At 41.4% G+C, this 16,804-nt stretch overlaps 1 protein-coding gene across 1 annotated transcript in view; it reads right to left on the reverse strand.

Annotated features, from left to right (window-relative positions):
• Positions 1-16,804, reverse strand: part of XYLB (xylulokinase) — a 123,851-nt gene that overhangs the window by 21,544 nt on the left and 85,503 nt on the right. The window contains exon 17 of the mRNA XM_042471902.1: positions 1,082-1,140. Coding sequence (XP_042327836.1) covers positions 1,082-1,140 — 59 coding nt within the window. The remainder of the gene's footprint in view (positions 1-1,081; positions 1,141-16,804) is intronic.

The raw sequence follows: 16,804 nt of genomic DNA on the forward strand, positions 1-16,804 counted from the left end.
AAAATATAACACAAAGGCAAGGACGTTCCTCATATTCAGACATCCTGTTTCAGGATATTAATTTGCACAGAAACATAAACTGGGGGTGGTGCAAAAATCATGTTTTATAGATATAGATAAACCCTCACTTACCCCCCCCCACACACACACATATACAGTGTTACATAAAAATAGGTAAATTTCTGTAAACTGAATGTGTATGTGTACAAAAAAAATGTGATTTCTTGAAACACTTTGGGGTGTAAATATCTGGTGAAAACCATGCAGCAACATTTGTTTTCTCTTCCTGCAAGGAGCAAACTACAGAAATTACTAATCCCTGTGTGTTGGTAAAATAGTTGAAGATTTACATTTCCAGGTGTGTGTGTACTAAATATGAAATGTTTCATGAGTAAGTAGGTTGATGTAGCTTTATCAACACAGGATACATAAACTGGGAAGTTGTGGCTACCCATGGACTCCAACAACTAGAACATATCCTAGTACGGTCAGTTTAACTGTGTATAGCAGTGATTGTGAAAAGCACGAACATTTGGTTTTAATTATGTAGACAACCAAAGTTGTGAACTACAGGTATTGTGGTTTTCCATTACAATTTGATGTGACCTCTTTTCTTCTTGGTGTTGCATCTCAGTTCACAGGAGCCTTAGATAATAACTTTTGAGTCACACAGGGATGTCTGACAGATGCAGGTCAGCAGAAGTCTGCTGGAGCTCAGCACAAGGAAACTGTTGGTTCTCTCTCTCTCTTCTCTCTCTCTCTCTCTCTCTCTCACACACACACTGAAAACACTGTTGGATCTCTAATAAAAGGAATTTGTGCTTAATGCATCGAGGATGTGATCAGACCCCTATCTGAGAAAAATCCATTTCCCCCCTGAGCTTCCATTGGGAACTCTTCTAGCTTCTGAGAGAGAATGGCCTTGTCTCAGCTCCCTATAAATCCTAGGTCTCCTACCTGCTTTTAATTGCTGGCTAACATCTGCTCAAGATCAATCTTCTAAAAATGTTCCCTCTTCACCCAAGAGTTCACAGCTTGACTGAAATAGTCCAACAGCCCAAACGCAAGAGGCTACACTTACTTGTAAGATTGCTTTATTGTGAGATGCCCCACCAGTTGCCAAGATTCTTGTTGTGGGCACTGCAAAGAAAGAAGGAGTAATGAAATTACAGTACTATGAGTATAGACCCAGGTATATTGTGCATAATTATGCTGGAGTTCTGTTTATGCTAACCAGAAACTGTTAGTCGTTTGGCAATGAAAGCTCTGATTGAAGGTTGGTAGTGAGCAGGAAGCAATGAGGAATAGCTGTTTGACTACTAGACTACAACTCTGGAGACTAGGGTTCAATTCCCAACTCAGCTATGTAAACCATTGGGTGACCTTGGGCAAGTCACACTTTCCCAGCCTCAGGGGAAGTCAATGGCACACCTCCTTTGAACTTATCTTGCCGAAAACTTCATGATATGGTTGCCATAGGTTAAAAATGGCTTGAAGACACATGACAACAGCAACAACAATGTGAGAAGCAGAAGGAAGTGGCCTCTTCTTCAATGGAGGTCTTAAACAGAGACTGGATAGCCATCTCTCAGGAGTGCTTTAGCTATGGATCCTGCATGGTGGGCTGGATTTGACTAGATGGTCCTTGCAGTCTCTTCCAATCCTATGATTCTGTGATTTAGTCCATTACTTTCATGAAGTCTTAAGTTGAAAGGAGCATGCTGGGAAGCTGATTTGTTGGTTGCTTAAGTAGGGGTGGGCACTTAAGTATTCTGTAAACAACGTAGTTTTGAGTACACGTAAGCTGGATACATGGGAATGCTAGCAAAACCAAGCCACTGATTCCAAACTGAAGTCAACCCACATTTCAGAACAAAGGTTTGTGTAAATCAGCACTGAATCTATTGTGTGTACGATACTATCAAGTAAGGTGCTCAAAGCAGCTCTGCTGCCCAACACAAAATGGTAACTCCACATTTTGTTCTCAACTTGGAGATGGAGAAGAGAGACTAGTATTTTCCCCATGAGAGAATGGTCGTTGGAAGTCCGGGTCAGTATTGAGAGCAAACAATCAAAGGTCAACAAGTTTTTTGGGGAAGACGAAGAATCTGCGCAGTACAACCCATTTGTATGATTCACAGAGACCATGAAGAAGAAATATGGATATCCCTCTCATCATCCCCTCAGGGTAATGTAACACAAGAGTGGCAAACAAAACAATGGAGTCCTGAAGCCAATTTTATATAGTAGCTTTGTATTCGTTTGCTTTTACATCTGCCAGAGTTTGGGTTCCCATTACACAAAGATCAACTGAAAGAGAAGTTGTAAAGTCAGCAAATTCCTGAAAAGCTCTCTGTTTAAACCAGAGATAGGCAAGCCCCAGAGCTTGGAGAGCCATACACTCAAATTTCTGGCTCCAGAGCCCTTGAATACCACAGTCACTCCACCTCTGCCTAACTATTTTGGTGGCCAGAACTGATGAGGCCTTACATCTTCTCACCTCTCCTGCTCTTTAGCTGGTGAAATGACTCAGTGATGGCAGGATCTTTGGGATCTAAGTGGGTCCGAAGGTCTGCACTGGAAACCCCATAGGGCCACATGTGTACTGCAAGATTCCCACCCCTGCTTTAAGCTGTTCACAATTGAGAAAACAATGAAATCTTGACAAATATAAAAAGGATAGAGTGGTGAAGTTTGGTCTAAACAAGAACCTGCTCCTCAAACTTTGTACCCTCTCAATTTAATAGAGATTATTAACCAACAATGCAATGTCTGCATGAAGTGTTGTGCCCAACATGCTTTACTTGGGTGCAGACTTTCTCACTGGAGCCAAAGCTTCTGCAGAGAGGAGACTTCATTCCACCGATAAATTTAATCAGATCTTCCTCTTTGGAGGATATTCAGCGATGCACAAATTGGGTTTAAAAAGCCATTAAGATCTCTGTCAATGTCAGTAAACAAATAAACCACACAGCCAAGTGATTCCTTGGAGAAAACAAGTTTCAATTATACCTGCACACAGTGACAGAGCCCTGCCAATATTTTCAGAAACATGTCACAGATGCCGGTGAAAAATAACCGCTAAAACCACTGGGCTCAGAAAACAAAGCAACACATGCACACACCACTGAACACCTCTAAAATCTTAACAGTTTAGTTCACAATGCACCTTTCTTCTTTTCTCGGTGCCATAAACAAGAGTTCAGCAAGTAATATTAGTTAAATAGAAGTGCAGTTGTCTTTTGGTTCTCTTTGGAGAAGAACAGACCAATCCAACATTTTTGTGTCTCAAAAAGCTGATGTACATGGTAGTATGTAACCCATAGTTCCTTGCAATTTTGACAAGAAATGCTAGAGCAAAGTCCTCAAATTGCAACCTATCTCATCAATACCCTTACACTTCAGGCTTCCATATGTCTAACAATAAAATAAAATAAAAAGATGCAGAAAAGGGGTAACCAAATAACTGGTGAGCAGAATGCACTCGCTAAAAGCAAGACCGAACCCAAGACTGGGTTCTTATTAATTTAAGGAGGGAAGACTATGAGAAGGCTATTTAATAACATTTTGTATGGTGTGGAGAAGGCTGAGAGAGAACGTACCATTCCTTCCTTATGCTACTAGAACAGAGGAGCGATGCAATGAAGCTGACTAGAAATAGATCCAAGAGAGTCAAGTGCTTCATGGGAGTAATTTAAGTAAGCTTAAATTATTTGTGGAACTGTCACCAAATGTGATGACAACCACTGGCTTTGAAGTGGGGTTAGAAAAAATAGTCATGTAGGTCTCACATTTTATCATCGTTATTAGTGACAGCTATACACTGTACTAGGGTTGCCATATTTCAGTCCCTTAAATCTGGGCACCAAATCTGTATATTATTTTAATTTGTATATTATACAGCAATTAATTGTTGCAGGTTTTTTATGGCTATCTTTTAGGTTTAGGACCATTTTTATAGCACCCACTGATCTGGAAAAAAAAAACATACAGTAATTTTTAAAGTGTAGGAAGTAGAACAGGGAGACACAACTTCAAATGCCCAATTAATAATATGACCTTAAGGTATTACTACCTCCCAGAAAACCTTCCTTTCAAGGTTGTTGTAGGGATTAATAGAGAAAGAAGAACCATGTGAAGGAGATACAGTATACACATTCCTGGTGTGGTTGAACAAAACAATATTTTATAGTTTTTTGTGGGTTTTTCGGGCTATGTGGCCATATTCTAGAAGATTTTCTTCCTGACGTTTCGCCAGCATCTGTGGCTGGCATCATATGGCCTCAGAGGGAGCGATCAGGCAGACCCAGCAACATCAGGGACTGCCTGAAGGAAGAGGCCCCTCCCTCCTTAACTGTCATCTCAGCCTCAGAGGGAGCGATCAGGCAGATCCAGCAACATCAGGGACTGCCTGAAGGACGAGACTTCTCCCTCCTTTAACTGTCACATTGTATTTGTATTGTATTACAATTTTTTACTGTACACCGCTATGATCATTGCAGATAGCGGTCTATAATAAAATGTATTATTATTATTATTATTATTATTATTATTATTATTATTATTATTATTATATCAAGCATCTAGTTGAATAATCTTCTGTCCATCCTTCCCTCTTGCCTTTTCCCAGCTCCTCTTTTCCTTAGTAAAAGTGGCTACCTCTACAGATGTAAAGTCAGGAACAATGACTTGCAATTTCATTTGCAACCAACATTTCCACATAGAAAATACTATGCGAAGTTTCCAAATCAGGCATCTCATGGTTTTTCCAAAACTAAGCAAGTGTAATTCTGGTGGCTGTTATTAAATGAAATAATTTTTTTCCATACTTAATCTTAATTTGTGTAGGAATCCTATCTAGCATGTTTAACAAATACATTTCTGGTCTCATTTCAAAATTAACCTGTTCAATTTCTCTGTGTATACTTTTCCAGTTTTGGGCATTTCCACCAGATATGGATCCATGTTCCGGGTGAGTTGTCGCATTTCCAACATGTTCCCAGTCCTGTTTTATAAATTTTAGCTATTTTATTAGGAGTCAGATACCACCTATGTTCCATTTTCCAGAAATTTCCACGAAGGTTTTGGGATTTTGTCAATTTCTTTGTTTTCTCTCAAGCTAGTTTCCAACTATCTATGTCTATAGTGTTTCAATGTATTGTCTGACACCGAGAAAAGGTTTATATCCTTGTAATGGTGTAATGAAGAGTTCTTTCAAGTTTTTTATGTATATAAAATTTTTAATTAAAAAAGAAAGAAAGAAAACACTATGTGGAACATGCTGCTTTGACACAAAAATGAGTTTTGCACAAATTTTAAGTGAATAGTATTTCCCCCAATAAGTTCCAAAATGGGACACATAATAGAAAAATACACAAAAATTCTCATAAATATGCCCAGCAGGGTGAAAACTTTTCAAGTTTTTTGTTTTCCACGTAATGATGAAATAAGCAAAGATCTGCAACCCTATCTTGTTCTGGATTTCTACTCCTGTTGAATAGGGCATTTAAGACAATGTTCCAGTAGAGACCGGGAACCAAACAAATTGTTATGTACCGAAGAAAAAAAATTGCATCAGTCTTCAACATTAGCTATTGACCCATAATACTGTATAGTTAAAGGACTATGGACTTCCTCTGGGCTTCTATATGGTCACTTCTGCATTTTGAGCCAAGGTTCAGAGTGACAAGATTGATCGGAGATAGGAATCAACAACTTTGCTGCAGGGTTCAAAAGAAAGCACCCTCCCCCAATGCAGTCTATTTTGTATTGTTTTACTGTCTTCCTAATTTGCCAGGGATAAGCATAACCTGATAGCCAAACAGGTGAACAATGAATTTCTGGAGATTCCTTTAACTTTCCACATATGAGACCAAAAAGAAATACGGCTGCCCTCACAGAATTAGTGTTAACATTTCAGTTTTCTTTTCACCTGGACTGAGATTTTAAAGAAAGACTCATCGGGGCCAGATATCTGGCCTTGGGAAGATTGCAAACCTGAACAAACAAACAGGCAAATAATAATAATAATAATAATAATAATAATAATAATAATAATAATTTATTTATTTATATCCCGCCTCTCTACAAAATGCAATTGAGGCGGCTTACAAGATTAAGATAATCTGAAGGAAACCTTTAAAGAATCACTCTGTTCCTCCATCAACTGCTTATGTAGATTGGTAGGTGATGCATACCTTAACAGTCAAGCACCAGGTGGGTCCCATCTATTCAATGGACAAGCTTCTCACAAAAAAGGATGGTGGTGTTGCTTAGCAACAAGAAGATAAGGCTTGAAATCTAGTTTATAGAACTCTAACAGAAGCAAAACCACAGTCTAATCTAAGATTTATCATCTTAACTAAGGACAGTGTGAGGAGGGTGGGAGACACTGCCAGTATGATTTGTGTACTTTGTGTACTTTCAGAAAGCATAATTAATTGGCACAACAAGACAAAACTGCTAACATGTAAATTGGAAGATGTAAGTGATTAAGGGAACAGTTGACCATCAAAAGAGGTGAAGGAATTAACCCAAGAAGCATTTTATGAGTCAGTTGTTCACATGGGTGAGAAAGAGCTTGGAGAAGGTGAGCCTCTTGTTTAAATCTTATTTCTGAGATCAGTACGCTATGTAGACCATCAGTACATCAAATTGACTCAAAATGCAAAAGTGATCCAGCCAAGCTTATCTAGTCCAGAAATATTTCTTCACAAGTAGAAAAACAGACACCTTCAGGTAGCATACAAGCACAGCATGCTCTTAACCTTCCAACTAAAAACAGTAAGTTTCTCAATGACTACAAGTTACAAAGTCTGGATGATACTTCCACTTTCAGATCGGGACAGGCTGTGACCATCCCCATCTCCTCTTTCTCCCTTCACCTGTAGGCATTTGGTGGATCATCATGAAAAACAAGATTATGTACTACAGAGGCCTGTTTATTTGTCTGTTTGTTTGTTTATGGGATTTATATCCCGCCTTTCTCCCAAAATGGGATTCAAGGCAGTTTGATGTGATCAAACAAATTCCTTATGTTCTTGTTCCTCACCTAGCCGATCTGAAAAGGGAGGTACCACGCAGACTTTGTAACTTGTAGCCATTGAGAAACTTACTGTCTTTAAGTTGGAAGGTTAAGAGCAGAAGCAGAAAGAAAGAAAATGGCTTGCCTAAAAAGGATGCTATTTTGCTCATGTCCTGCTAGTGTGTTTCCTGGAGGTGCCTGTTTTTCTACTTGTGAGGAAATACTTCTAGACGAGATAAGCCTTTGGGTTTGATCCAACTTGGCTGGATCCCTTGTACTTTGAGTCAACTTTGTGTAGTGATGGTCAGCATGTTTAATTTAGAGACTATGGAATATCTTTCATAGACAGGATAGAGTGGCTCCTTTCCATCAGCAAGGGAAAAGGTTTTTTAAATTATTATTCTGAAAGACTTTTGAAAACAAAGGCCATGTCCACACTGACAGGAAAACCCAGTTTACTGTTGAGGCTTCTGGATCTGTGAGGATGAGCTGCCCGCATAACCAGCACCCATAACAAGCCAATAGCAGCAGCACTGTTGGCACACACACACAGGAGACCCCTCTCCCTCTTTCCCCATGGCTCATAGGGGCAATGGCCTTCCTACTGAGTGTTGGTGTGCTGTACTGATGGTATTGCATTAATGTACAACTGTGCGATCAATTGGCACATCTGCAAAGAGAATGGTGCTGGAGGAACCCCTGCAAACTTGAAAATAAAAGTGCTGTGGTAGGTAGCTGGAAACTCCAAGTGAGAAAAAGTTAACAGCTCACCTGTCCACCAACACTCCTCCCTGTCCCTACACCGGCATGCGGTCCCCACGCTCAGAGGATTCTCCAGAGTTTCTTCCCTGATTCTGAGCAAATAAGGACTCTTCTTACTCTGGAGAATTGCTGTGGGGCATGGATTGGACTCGTGTTTCACCTGTTTTGGCCCCATGCATCATCTAAACAAGTCAGTGTGGGAACGGGGCAAGAACATTTCTTTTCCTCTGTGCAAACATGGCCCGAATTTTTAAACTACTTATTAATTATATTAATTATTATAGTACTAATATCCTGCCTTTTCCCCCGTATGACACTCAAGGCAGATTAGAGAAGTTAAAACAAACATAGTTAAAAATTTGCAGCATACAAAAGTTAAAAAGCAACTAAACCATCATAAAATTAAAACCAGCTTTTTAAAAAAAATCATTAAAAACAACAAATAAAAGATTTCCCTTAAAAAATCAATTCTCACAGGTCTGCTGGAATAAAAAGGGTTTTACTTTCTTGTGGAAAGACAGTAAGAAAAAAGTGAGGGTGCAAGTTTGGACTTTCTGGAAACGGTTTGACCCTTCAAACCACAGGATGTGGGATGCTCCTGAGCTGGCAACCCTCCTGAGCTGGCAACCCTATGCTCTGACAGAATAACTATCAGATTTCATCCCAGATATACTTTGTGTATACTTGGTTCTTTTAATGTCTTTTATGCAGACGTCTTTTATTAGGTTCAAAGCCAAGAATGGTTTTATTCCATGTTTGGATTCAGAGGCATTTGACTGAACTAAGTGGGGAGTGTACACCTGGGAGCAACCTGAAATACCCTTAGCTTTAAGTATGTGCCGTAAATTCCTCATTTTAACGATCACTAAATGTCACCAAACTCAACTACATTGTATTAAACAACAAGAAGACTGTGAGGAAGGGAACAGGATTACTGAAACTCCTTTTGAATGACTTAGGTCTAAATTACACTCCCTCCAGAATAGTCACATGATCCTAGCGAGGGCAAATCAATCACAAAATGACAATGAATGATGGCGAAAGAAATTACAACAGCAGCATCCATCAGAAGGAAAATACCTTGTTCATTAATTATGTCCAAACATGTTGTTTTTAAACTCTTCAATCATATTCCTTTGGACACTCATTAAACAATACAGTGCTTTATGCAGTGAATAGGCATAAGCTCATTTGTACAGGGCTAGCTAGAATGGAAACAGAAAAGGCTGATCACATTCTCAAGAAGCTGCAGTACCTTCTGGATGAGGAAAGGTTAATATGTATGCAGTTTTTAGACTGAGGAATGGAAAGACTCATAAAGGCAAATAGAGCTCTGTAAAATTATGAAATTATGACTGGTGTGAGGAGAGTAGTGAAACATTTTTATCCTCTCTCATAACACTGTAACTATGGTCACCCAATGGAACTGATTAACAGCAAGCCCAGGACAATCACACAAAAAGGACAACATGCAGAATCAGAACATAATGTATGGAATTCAATGCTACAGGATGGTTGGATGCCTACTTTACTTGAGTTTTAAAAGGGGGACTCAAGACATTACTAAGGCTTGGGCCTTCAGTGGCTATTAGTCAGGAGGATGGTTAGAGCTCAGGAGAGTACAGCACCCATGCTGATTAGAGAAATCTGGAGTCTTACTCCAAAAAACTAACTCTTGTAAGCTCTGTTGATGACTACACAGACCCACCAGATTCAGACGTAGCATGCCAGTGAATTTTAATTCCCAGGGCCAACAACAGAAGAGTGAAAAAGAGGTCCTGCTTTCCTATCCTGCTTACAGCTTTAGCAGTCAACCACTGTCAGAAACAGGGTGCTTGGTCAAAGCCAATCTTTCTTCCAAGGCAGTAGGTCTTTTTTCATGTTCTTCTCTCCCTGTGATGTAATTATTTACCTTAAATATGAGTTTTCATATTTCAACAACAGTAGTGTTGTTGTTTGCCTTCAAGTCCTCTGTGATTTATAGTGACCCAAAGGGGAATCTATCATGTTTTTTTTCTTGGCAAGATTGTTCAGAAGGTGTTTACCTTTGCCTTCCTCTGAGCTGAATGGGGATTCAAATCCCAGACTCCAGAGTCATAGTCCAACACTCAAACCATTACACCACACTGGTCCTCTTTCGTTACATAGTGATATAAAAAACAAATAATGCATGATTGAAAGATGTACAGAACTAAGGCAGTGCGAACCATATTTGAAAGACAAACAAGTTAAGTGGGATTCTGATGCTGGAGAACACAATATGGTCACTTTAGATAAGTAACTTCTGCTTTGACTAAAGGATTTTGGGTGGCCTGCGAGGATGTGGAACAACTTCAAGCCTCCTCCACCGTTCAGCCTTCTTCTGAGGTGAAGATCAGCTGGAGGAGGAGGAAGGGTGAACACTGAAGGCTCCACCACCACTGGGCTTTCTCCCAAAGGGAAAGCCAGGTGGCGGAGAAGGAAGAGGAACAAATGCTCACCCCAGAAGGCTCCACCGCTGCTGGGCTTTCCTCCAAGGAGAAGGCTGCGCAGTGAAGGAGGAAGAGGGGCAAACACTTGCCCTGCAAGGTTCCTCTACCACTCAGTTTTCTCCTGAGGAGAGGGGGAGGAGAACAGAATTACTATTAATAATATTAATTAATAATAATAATAAATTAATTCTTAATTAATTAAAATCTAGATGCAGCCTGAAGAAGTTTTACTTATTTTCATTTTGGCCCCTACCTACTGCCAAGTTGTGCAGGTCTGCCCTACAGCCTCTTTCCCTCACACAGACATACACACACACCTGGTGTATGGGTGCTCTCGTCTTTTTCTTCTCACAGGTGCTGCTGTCATGCAAAACCCTCATAGATGGAGAACAACTTGGACGATAACAGCTCATGCCCCATGGAATTAGTGAAGTGACTTAGCCTTTCCATATACACACACATCCTGCTTTTCTTCATCAAACATGCAGTTTTCGAGGTTAGAGACATATGGCAATACTTTGCCAAACTACAGCACCATTTTGAGATTTTGTTCAACATTAAATGCTTTATTCCTGCAGCAGAACCTATTTTCAAATGAAACTCTATTCAGATATTCAAATATGAGAAAAGCTATCATTTTCCTTCATCATCCCTCTAATTCGCATACCCTATCACCAGAAATCTGCATTACTGGTTCCTCCATTTTACTGATCTCCTATGTGTTGTTTTTCCTTTCTTCCAATCTGACAACATTCATTTTCATTGTGAGGTGCCCAGAACTGAGCTCAGCTTCAAGTTCTCTGGCACACATGCCAAAATATTAAAATCTGCCAAAGTGTTCCAAAAGATAAAAACAGCACTTCTGCTGAAGCAGCCAACTAGAAATGAGTAAGTAAATGGAATCCAACCCATTTTAAGAATTGAATCTGTGCAAGCTAGATAAATGTGCAAGCTTGTTTAACCCAAGGGCAGACACCATTAATAGGGTGCAGAACAAATGCAGAATATCATGGGATCCCAGTTCCAACACCTTTTGAGTGATAAAAAGGTAAAGGTATTCTCCATTGACAAGGTTGTCAAGTTGTGTCCAACCATAGGAGGTGGTGCTCATCTCCGTTACTAAGCCGAAGAGCCAGTGTTGTCACAGACTGTGTTCATGTGGCCAGCATGATTGCACAGAATGCTGTTTACCTTCCCACTGGAGTAGTACCTATTTATCCACTTGTATTTCTTGTTTTCTCTATTTTTAATGGGAGGGAGCGAAAGGACAGGCCCAATGCCATCGGGCCTGAAGAGGAAGAACCCTCCCCTCCCTCCTTCCAACTGTCATCTTCTGGCCTGGGAGGGAGTGAAAGGACAGGCCCAACGCCATCGGGCACGGCCTCGATTAAGAAAAAGAACCCTTCCTCCAGTCCATCTGCCTTGGTCCAGGCCTAAGAGGGAGAGAAGAATGCTGGACCTGACACCCTCCCTCCCATCATTCCCTTCTCCTTTTGTGTCATGTCTTTTTAGATTGTAAGCCTGAGGGCAGAGAACCGTCTATTATCCCCTCTGTTGTAAGCCGCCCAGTGATTGGCCGGCATATAAATAAATCCTATTATTATTATTATTTGTGTTTTTTTGAACTGCTAGGTTGGCAGAAGCTGGGACTAGTGATGGTAGCTTATCCCATCATGCGGCACCCAGGCCTCGAACTGCCAACCTGCTGATCTTGCAATCAACAGAGTCAGCGTCTTAACCAGTTGAGCCACCATATCCTTTTACCCAGTTCCAACTCCTTTTGAGTGATATCAAGGACTTTATCACATCAGCCTTCAGTCTTGCTACTAGTTTAAGGATGGATGCATACCAATTTGGAATAGTTTATTAGCACACATTTCCCCCTGCTAGTGCTTTGTTAATCCATGTTCACATGATCTGTTTTTCACACTGTCAAATACCACCTTCCAGGAGGAAGGGTGGGAATAAGTGATCATGGCTGCCAACTACTTCCTGAAGCCTGCTGCTGTGTGAATGTGCATATAGCAGTCTACTCTGGGAGGTAGTTGGGAGCGGTAATTGCTGTGAGGGGGAAAGGAGTAGAGTAATAGAATCATGGCCTGTCATACCATGTGACTGCCGGAGAAACAGAACTGTATCGGAAGGGACCTATTGCATGAAGGCAGTAATGGAATAGCAGAAAAATTGAGAACCTATTGATAGGTTTTGCCCATCAATGAAAAGGTGCACTCTAGTAATAAATGGAACCCAAGGCAGCAGCAGGACAGACATGACGCCATGCGATAAGTACCAGCCAAAGATGCTTTTATCCTGTTAAAATTCCAGTTTTCTGTGCTGTGAGACAAAGTCCTTTTCATTCCTCTAATGGTGAGAACCCTTCAGTTTAAACAAATCTTACGGATGGTGCTGTACCCTCCAAAGCAAGCAATTCAGCCCACAGATGGAAATTCCCTATGGTAATGCCAAACAAGAGCATAAGGAACATTTCTTGGACCTTAACTTCTACCCTGAATTAATTCTCCAGCATAATCCACAACCCATCCCACTCCTTACATAGCGCATCATTTGTGATGTGGAAAAACAAAAATGAAATGCAAGCCTCAACAGTGTTGACATCTACAATACAAGTAACAGTTATGCACTGTTACGTCCTATGCACAGTTAGACGATCCTATTAACTGTTCTTAAATGCAAACTGATTCCCTTCTCCTTTGTTAAATATTAAATGCTTGTTCAGTGAAACATTCAGGAAGACTAATAAAATCTGCACTGAATATTTTGCTTACTCCATTCATAAACATACCACCATGGAAAATAAAGAATTATATTTTCTCCAGTTCTGAAACAATGGATATTGGTTGACACTGACTCTGCAACTGAAGTGCAAATTGGAAGATGGATTGTGAATGTGTCCATGATTAGAATGTCCTTGTGGAGGTCCACTGTGGTCTGAATTTTGTTAATTTTTGAAAGTATAGGTATACAAACTTAATTTTGCCTTTCAAATTCTCTCTCTCTCTCTCTCAAAATTCCTCTCCTTTTAAAGAATCAATGACTGGAGTGCAGCTCTTTTGTTTACTTGGAGTGGAAGTTAAGGTACAATAAAGGTCCATCCATGCAGCCATAGTTAAGCTGGAAGACAAGAATGATCTGTAGTCCAAATTACCTAGTTTGTTGTTACAACTCTAGTCTTACCATATAATATTTTCTCTTTGAAGAATCTACCTCCTTTCTGAAATTTAGAAACATAGAAGAGGAAAACCACAAATGTACAATGGTGAAATTGATATTAATAAGCTAAACAAACAATCAAAAACAGCATCATAACTTGAACACTGTACAAAGCAGACCAACTTCACTTGACCAGTTCTAGTAGGGTTGCCATACGCCAGGACCTCCAAACCGGGACTAATGTAAGACAAATGTAGGACAATATTTTCAAATGTAGGACACGTTTTATACAAAATGGAGGACATGCTAAAAAAATTGATGATTTTTTAAAAAATGTTAATATAAATGCATGTTCTTAGGCATGATCAAATGGAGGACATTTTGGCATTTTTTCTAGACAGATGGCAGAAATGTACTTCTCTTTCTGGCCGCCACCCCCCCCCCCCATTCCAAACACACACGAAGCACTTTTGGCATTTGCAAAACTGACTCACACAGCTAGCTCTTTGCATGCTAATAATAATATTGATAATCATGGAAAGTCCCTTTGCAAACTGACTCTACACAACAACAACAACAACAATAATAGGTCCCTTTGCAAACTGACTCCAGGCCCGTAGCTAGGCCTTAGGGGCCCTGGGGCAGAAAGTACATTTGGGGCCCCTATGTTTTTAATGTCTCGAGTCCTACTGCGCACCACAGGCCCCATCTTGGCACACCACTGTTTACATGGGTGTGTGGTCGATGACGTGACTCTGTGCGGCTCCTTTGGAGTAGGGTTGCCTAATTCTCTACCACCAAACTGGGGAAGGGGAAAAGTATGGAAAATATATTATAATTATTATCCCACCTCTCTTATGGATCAAGGCGGGTTCCATAAAATAATCCATACAGTTACATCAAACGAAAATCTAAAAATCACAATGCCCAACCCAAAATTTGTAGGACATATTTAGACCAAAGTGTAGGTCAAATGCTGGACAAAATTTACCCAAAAGTGGAGCATTCAATAAATGGAGGCCATAACCAACTAAAAGCTAAAAAATTAACATTTTTAAAAAAACTTAATATTAATCCTTTGTTATAGAGATCTTGTTGCACCTGTGAGACTAAATGCATCTGAGGAAATAGGCTTAGGAAAGCTCATGCTTGTCACTTCTTTCTTTCAGATAATAAATAATAAGAAGAAGGATACAATTCAAAGACAGAGATTTTGGATCACCTGTGAGACTAATGCATCTGAGGAAGTAGGCTTTAGGAAAGCTCATGCTGCCAAGTTCTTTTAGATATATAATAATAGTAGTAATAATACAATTCAAGACAGAGATTTGGATCACCTCTGAGGTTAAATGCATCTCAGGAAGTGCAGCAGGAGGCATTGATGGAGGAGGCCCAGGTGCAATCCCTTGCTTGGGCATTAAAAAAACCCCACTGTGCTAGTCACACTCTCTCAGTCTTAAGGGAAGGTGAAGGCAAACCCCCTCTGAAAACCTTTGAGATAGTCACACACTCTCAGCCTCAGAAAAAGGCAAAGGTAAACCCTCTCTGAACAAACCTCCCAAGAAACCCCTTGAAGGCGCATGCACACACACACACACACACACACACACACACCACACTCGCACACACCCAAGTCACACTGTCTCAGCATCAGAGGAAGGCATGGCAAAGCTTGCCATTAAAACGCCTGATGATGAAATGACAACACAGGAGGTGCCTGACACTTGGGAAGAGACTCCCCAGGGGTCTTGTTGGAGGGAGCCCATCTTGGGGCAAATTGGGGGGGAGAAGAGCAGGGCCCCAACAGACGGAAGGGCTCTGGGCCTCCTCTAGCCAGGGCCGGAAGGCAGTGGCACCCACCCAAGGCAAGCCCCAGAAAGCCCTCCACACTACAGCATACACACACACACACACACACACGGGAGGAGAGGGAGGAGAACGAGGAGGAGGAGGAGGAAGAAGAGAAGCGGGAAAAGAAGGAGAAAGGGGGAAAGAAAGAGAAAGGAGATGGAGAGCATCAAGAGGAGGAAGGCGAAAGAGAAAGGAGGAGGAAAAGAAGAAGAAAGGAGGAGAAGAAGGAGAGGAGGACCAAGAAAATCCCAGGATAGGTTTGCCTTGGTCCAAAACGACTTGAAGGCAAACAACAGCAACAACAAAGGAAGGAGTTGCTGGAGCTTGGCTTCAAGAGATGCCATCTCCCTCCCTCCCCCCCGGGGAGGGGGGCTCTCCTCCTCTTCCTTTCCTCTTCCTTTCTTCCTCCTTCAAGGGCACATCCTCCTGGAGCTGCAGTGACGGCCCTGCTGCTGCATGTTTTTTAGGCAACCCTACCTTGGGGCCCCCTTTGGCTGGGGGCCCTGGGGCAGAGCCCCTCTTGCCCTCCCCTATGGGGCTGGGGGAGGGGAGGGATGTCGAAAACGTTCCCCCCTCCCCTCCCCTCCCCTCCCCCAGCCCCTTTGGTCCTCTCCTCTGCTGCCTCGATCTGTCCCTGTTGCTGCTTTTGCTGCTGCTGCTGCTGCTTCAGCAGCTATTGCCCACCGCCTCAGTCCCTGGCCAGCCCACGTGGCCGCAGGAAGTAAACAGAGGAGAGACTCCTGAAGCAGGGAAAGGACTGTTCTGCTATTGGCCAGCCTGCCAGCCAATAGGAGGAGCTCCAGCCTCCGACAGAGCCCTAGGCAGCCAAGGCACAGTAACAAAGAGCGGCCAAGGCACGGTAACAAAGCCCAGGAGCGGGGGAAGACCCGGGAGAAACGCCAAACCATACCGTGACGAACAGTCCAAAAACAGGAAATTCACGCCCTCCACCGGGTTATGGCAACCCTAAGTTCTAGACAAATCTCTGAAGAAACCATACCCACTCACAAAGGAGAGGGAATTGCTGCTGCCTTTTAAGTCTACCAATTAAAGAGAGAGGTCCTGCATGCAAACTGTTATTCATAAATACTCCTCTCCATAAGGTTCTGTTCAAAGTTTTCCTCTGGGAAACGTGTTCCAGAAACAAAAGTATTTCCTCTGTTATTCATATGTTTACCTGCTCATCTCAGGTTGTTATGTTGAACCTGTCTCCCACCTTTGTCCCTTTAACAACTCTTTACAACCATAAAGATTGAACTTGTAATTCCATTACCATAGCAATTTGTTTTGTATTTCAATTCATATTCCCCTATCTCTATCCCACTGCAGTACCCACAGGCATATATGTCTGTCCACAAGGCTTTACCCCAGGATCTAATGAAATGGACTGGACTTCATGAAAGCTGATGTCAGAAATTTCTTTTTCACAGTTAATCACAAAGGTGCTGCAGCTACAGGGTTCCTTTATATTTTGGTAGTATACATGTTATTGATTTCAGAACTCATCTTTTCACCCAATTACCTT

Source organism: Sceloporus undulatus, chromosome 6 (genome assembly GCF_019175285.1).
Source record: "Sceloporus undulatus isolate JIND9_A2432 ecotype Alabama chromosome 6, SceUnd_v1.1, whole genome shotgun sequence".
Lineage (NCBI taxonomy): Eukaryota > Metazoa > Chordata > Lepidosauria > Squamata > Phrynosomatidae > Sceloporus > Sceloporus undulatus.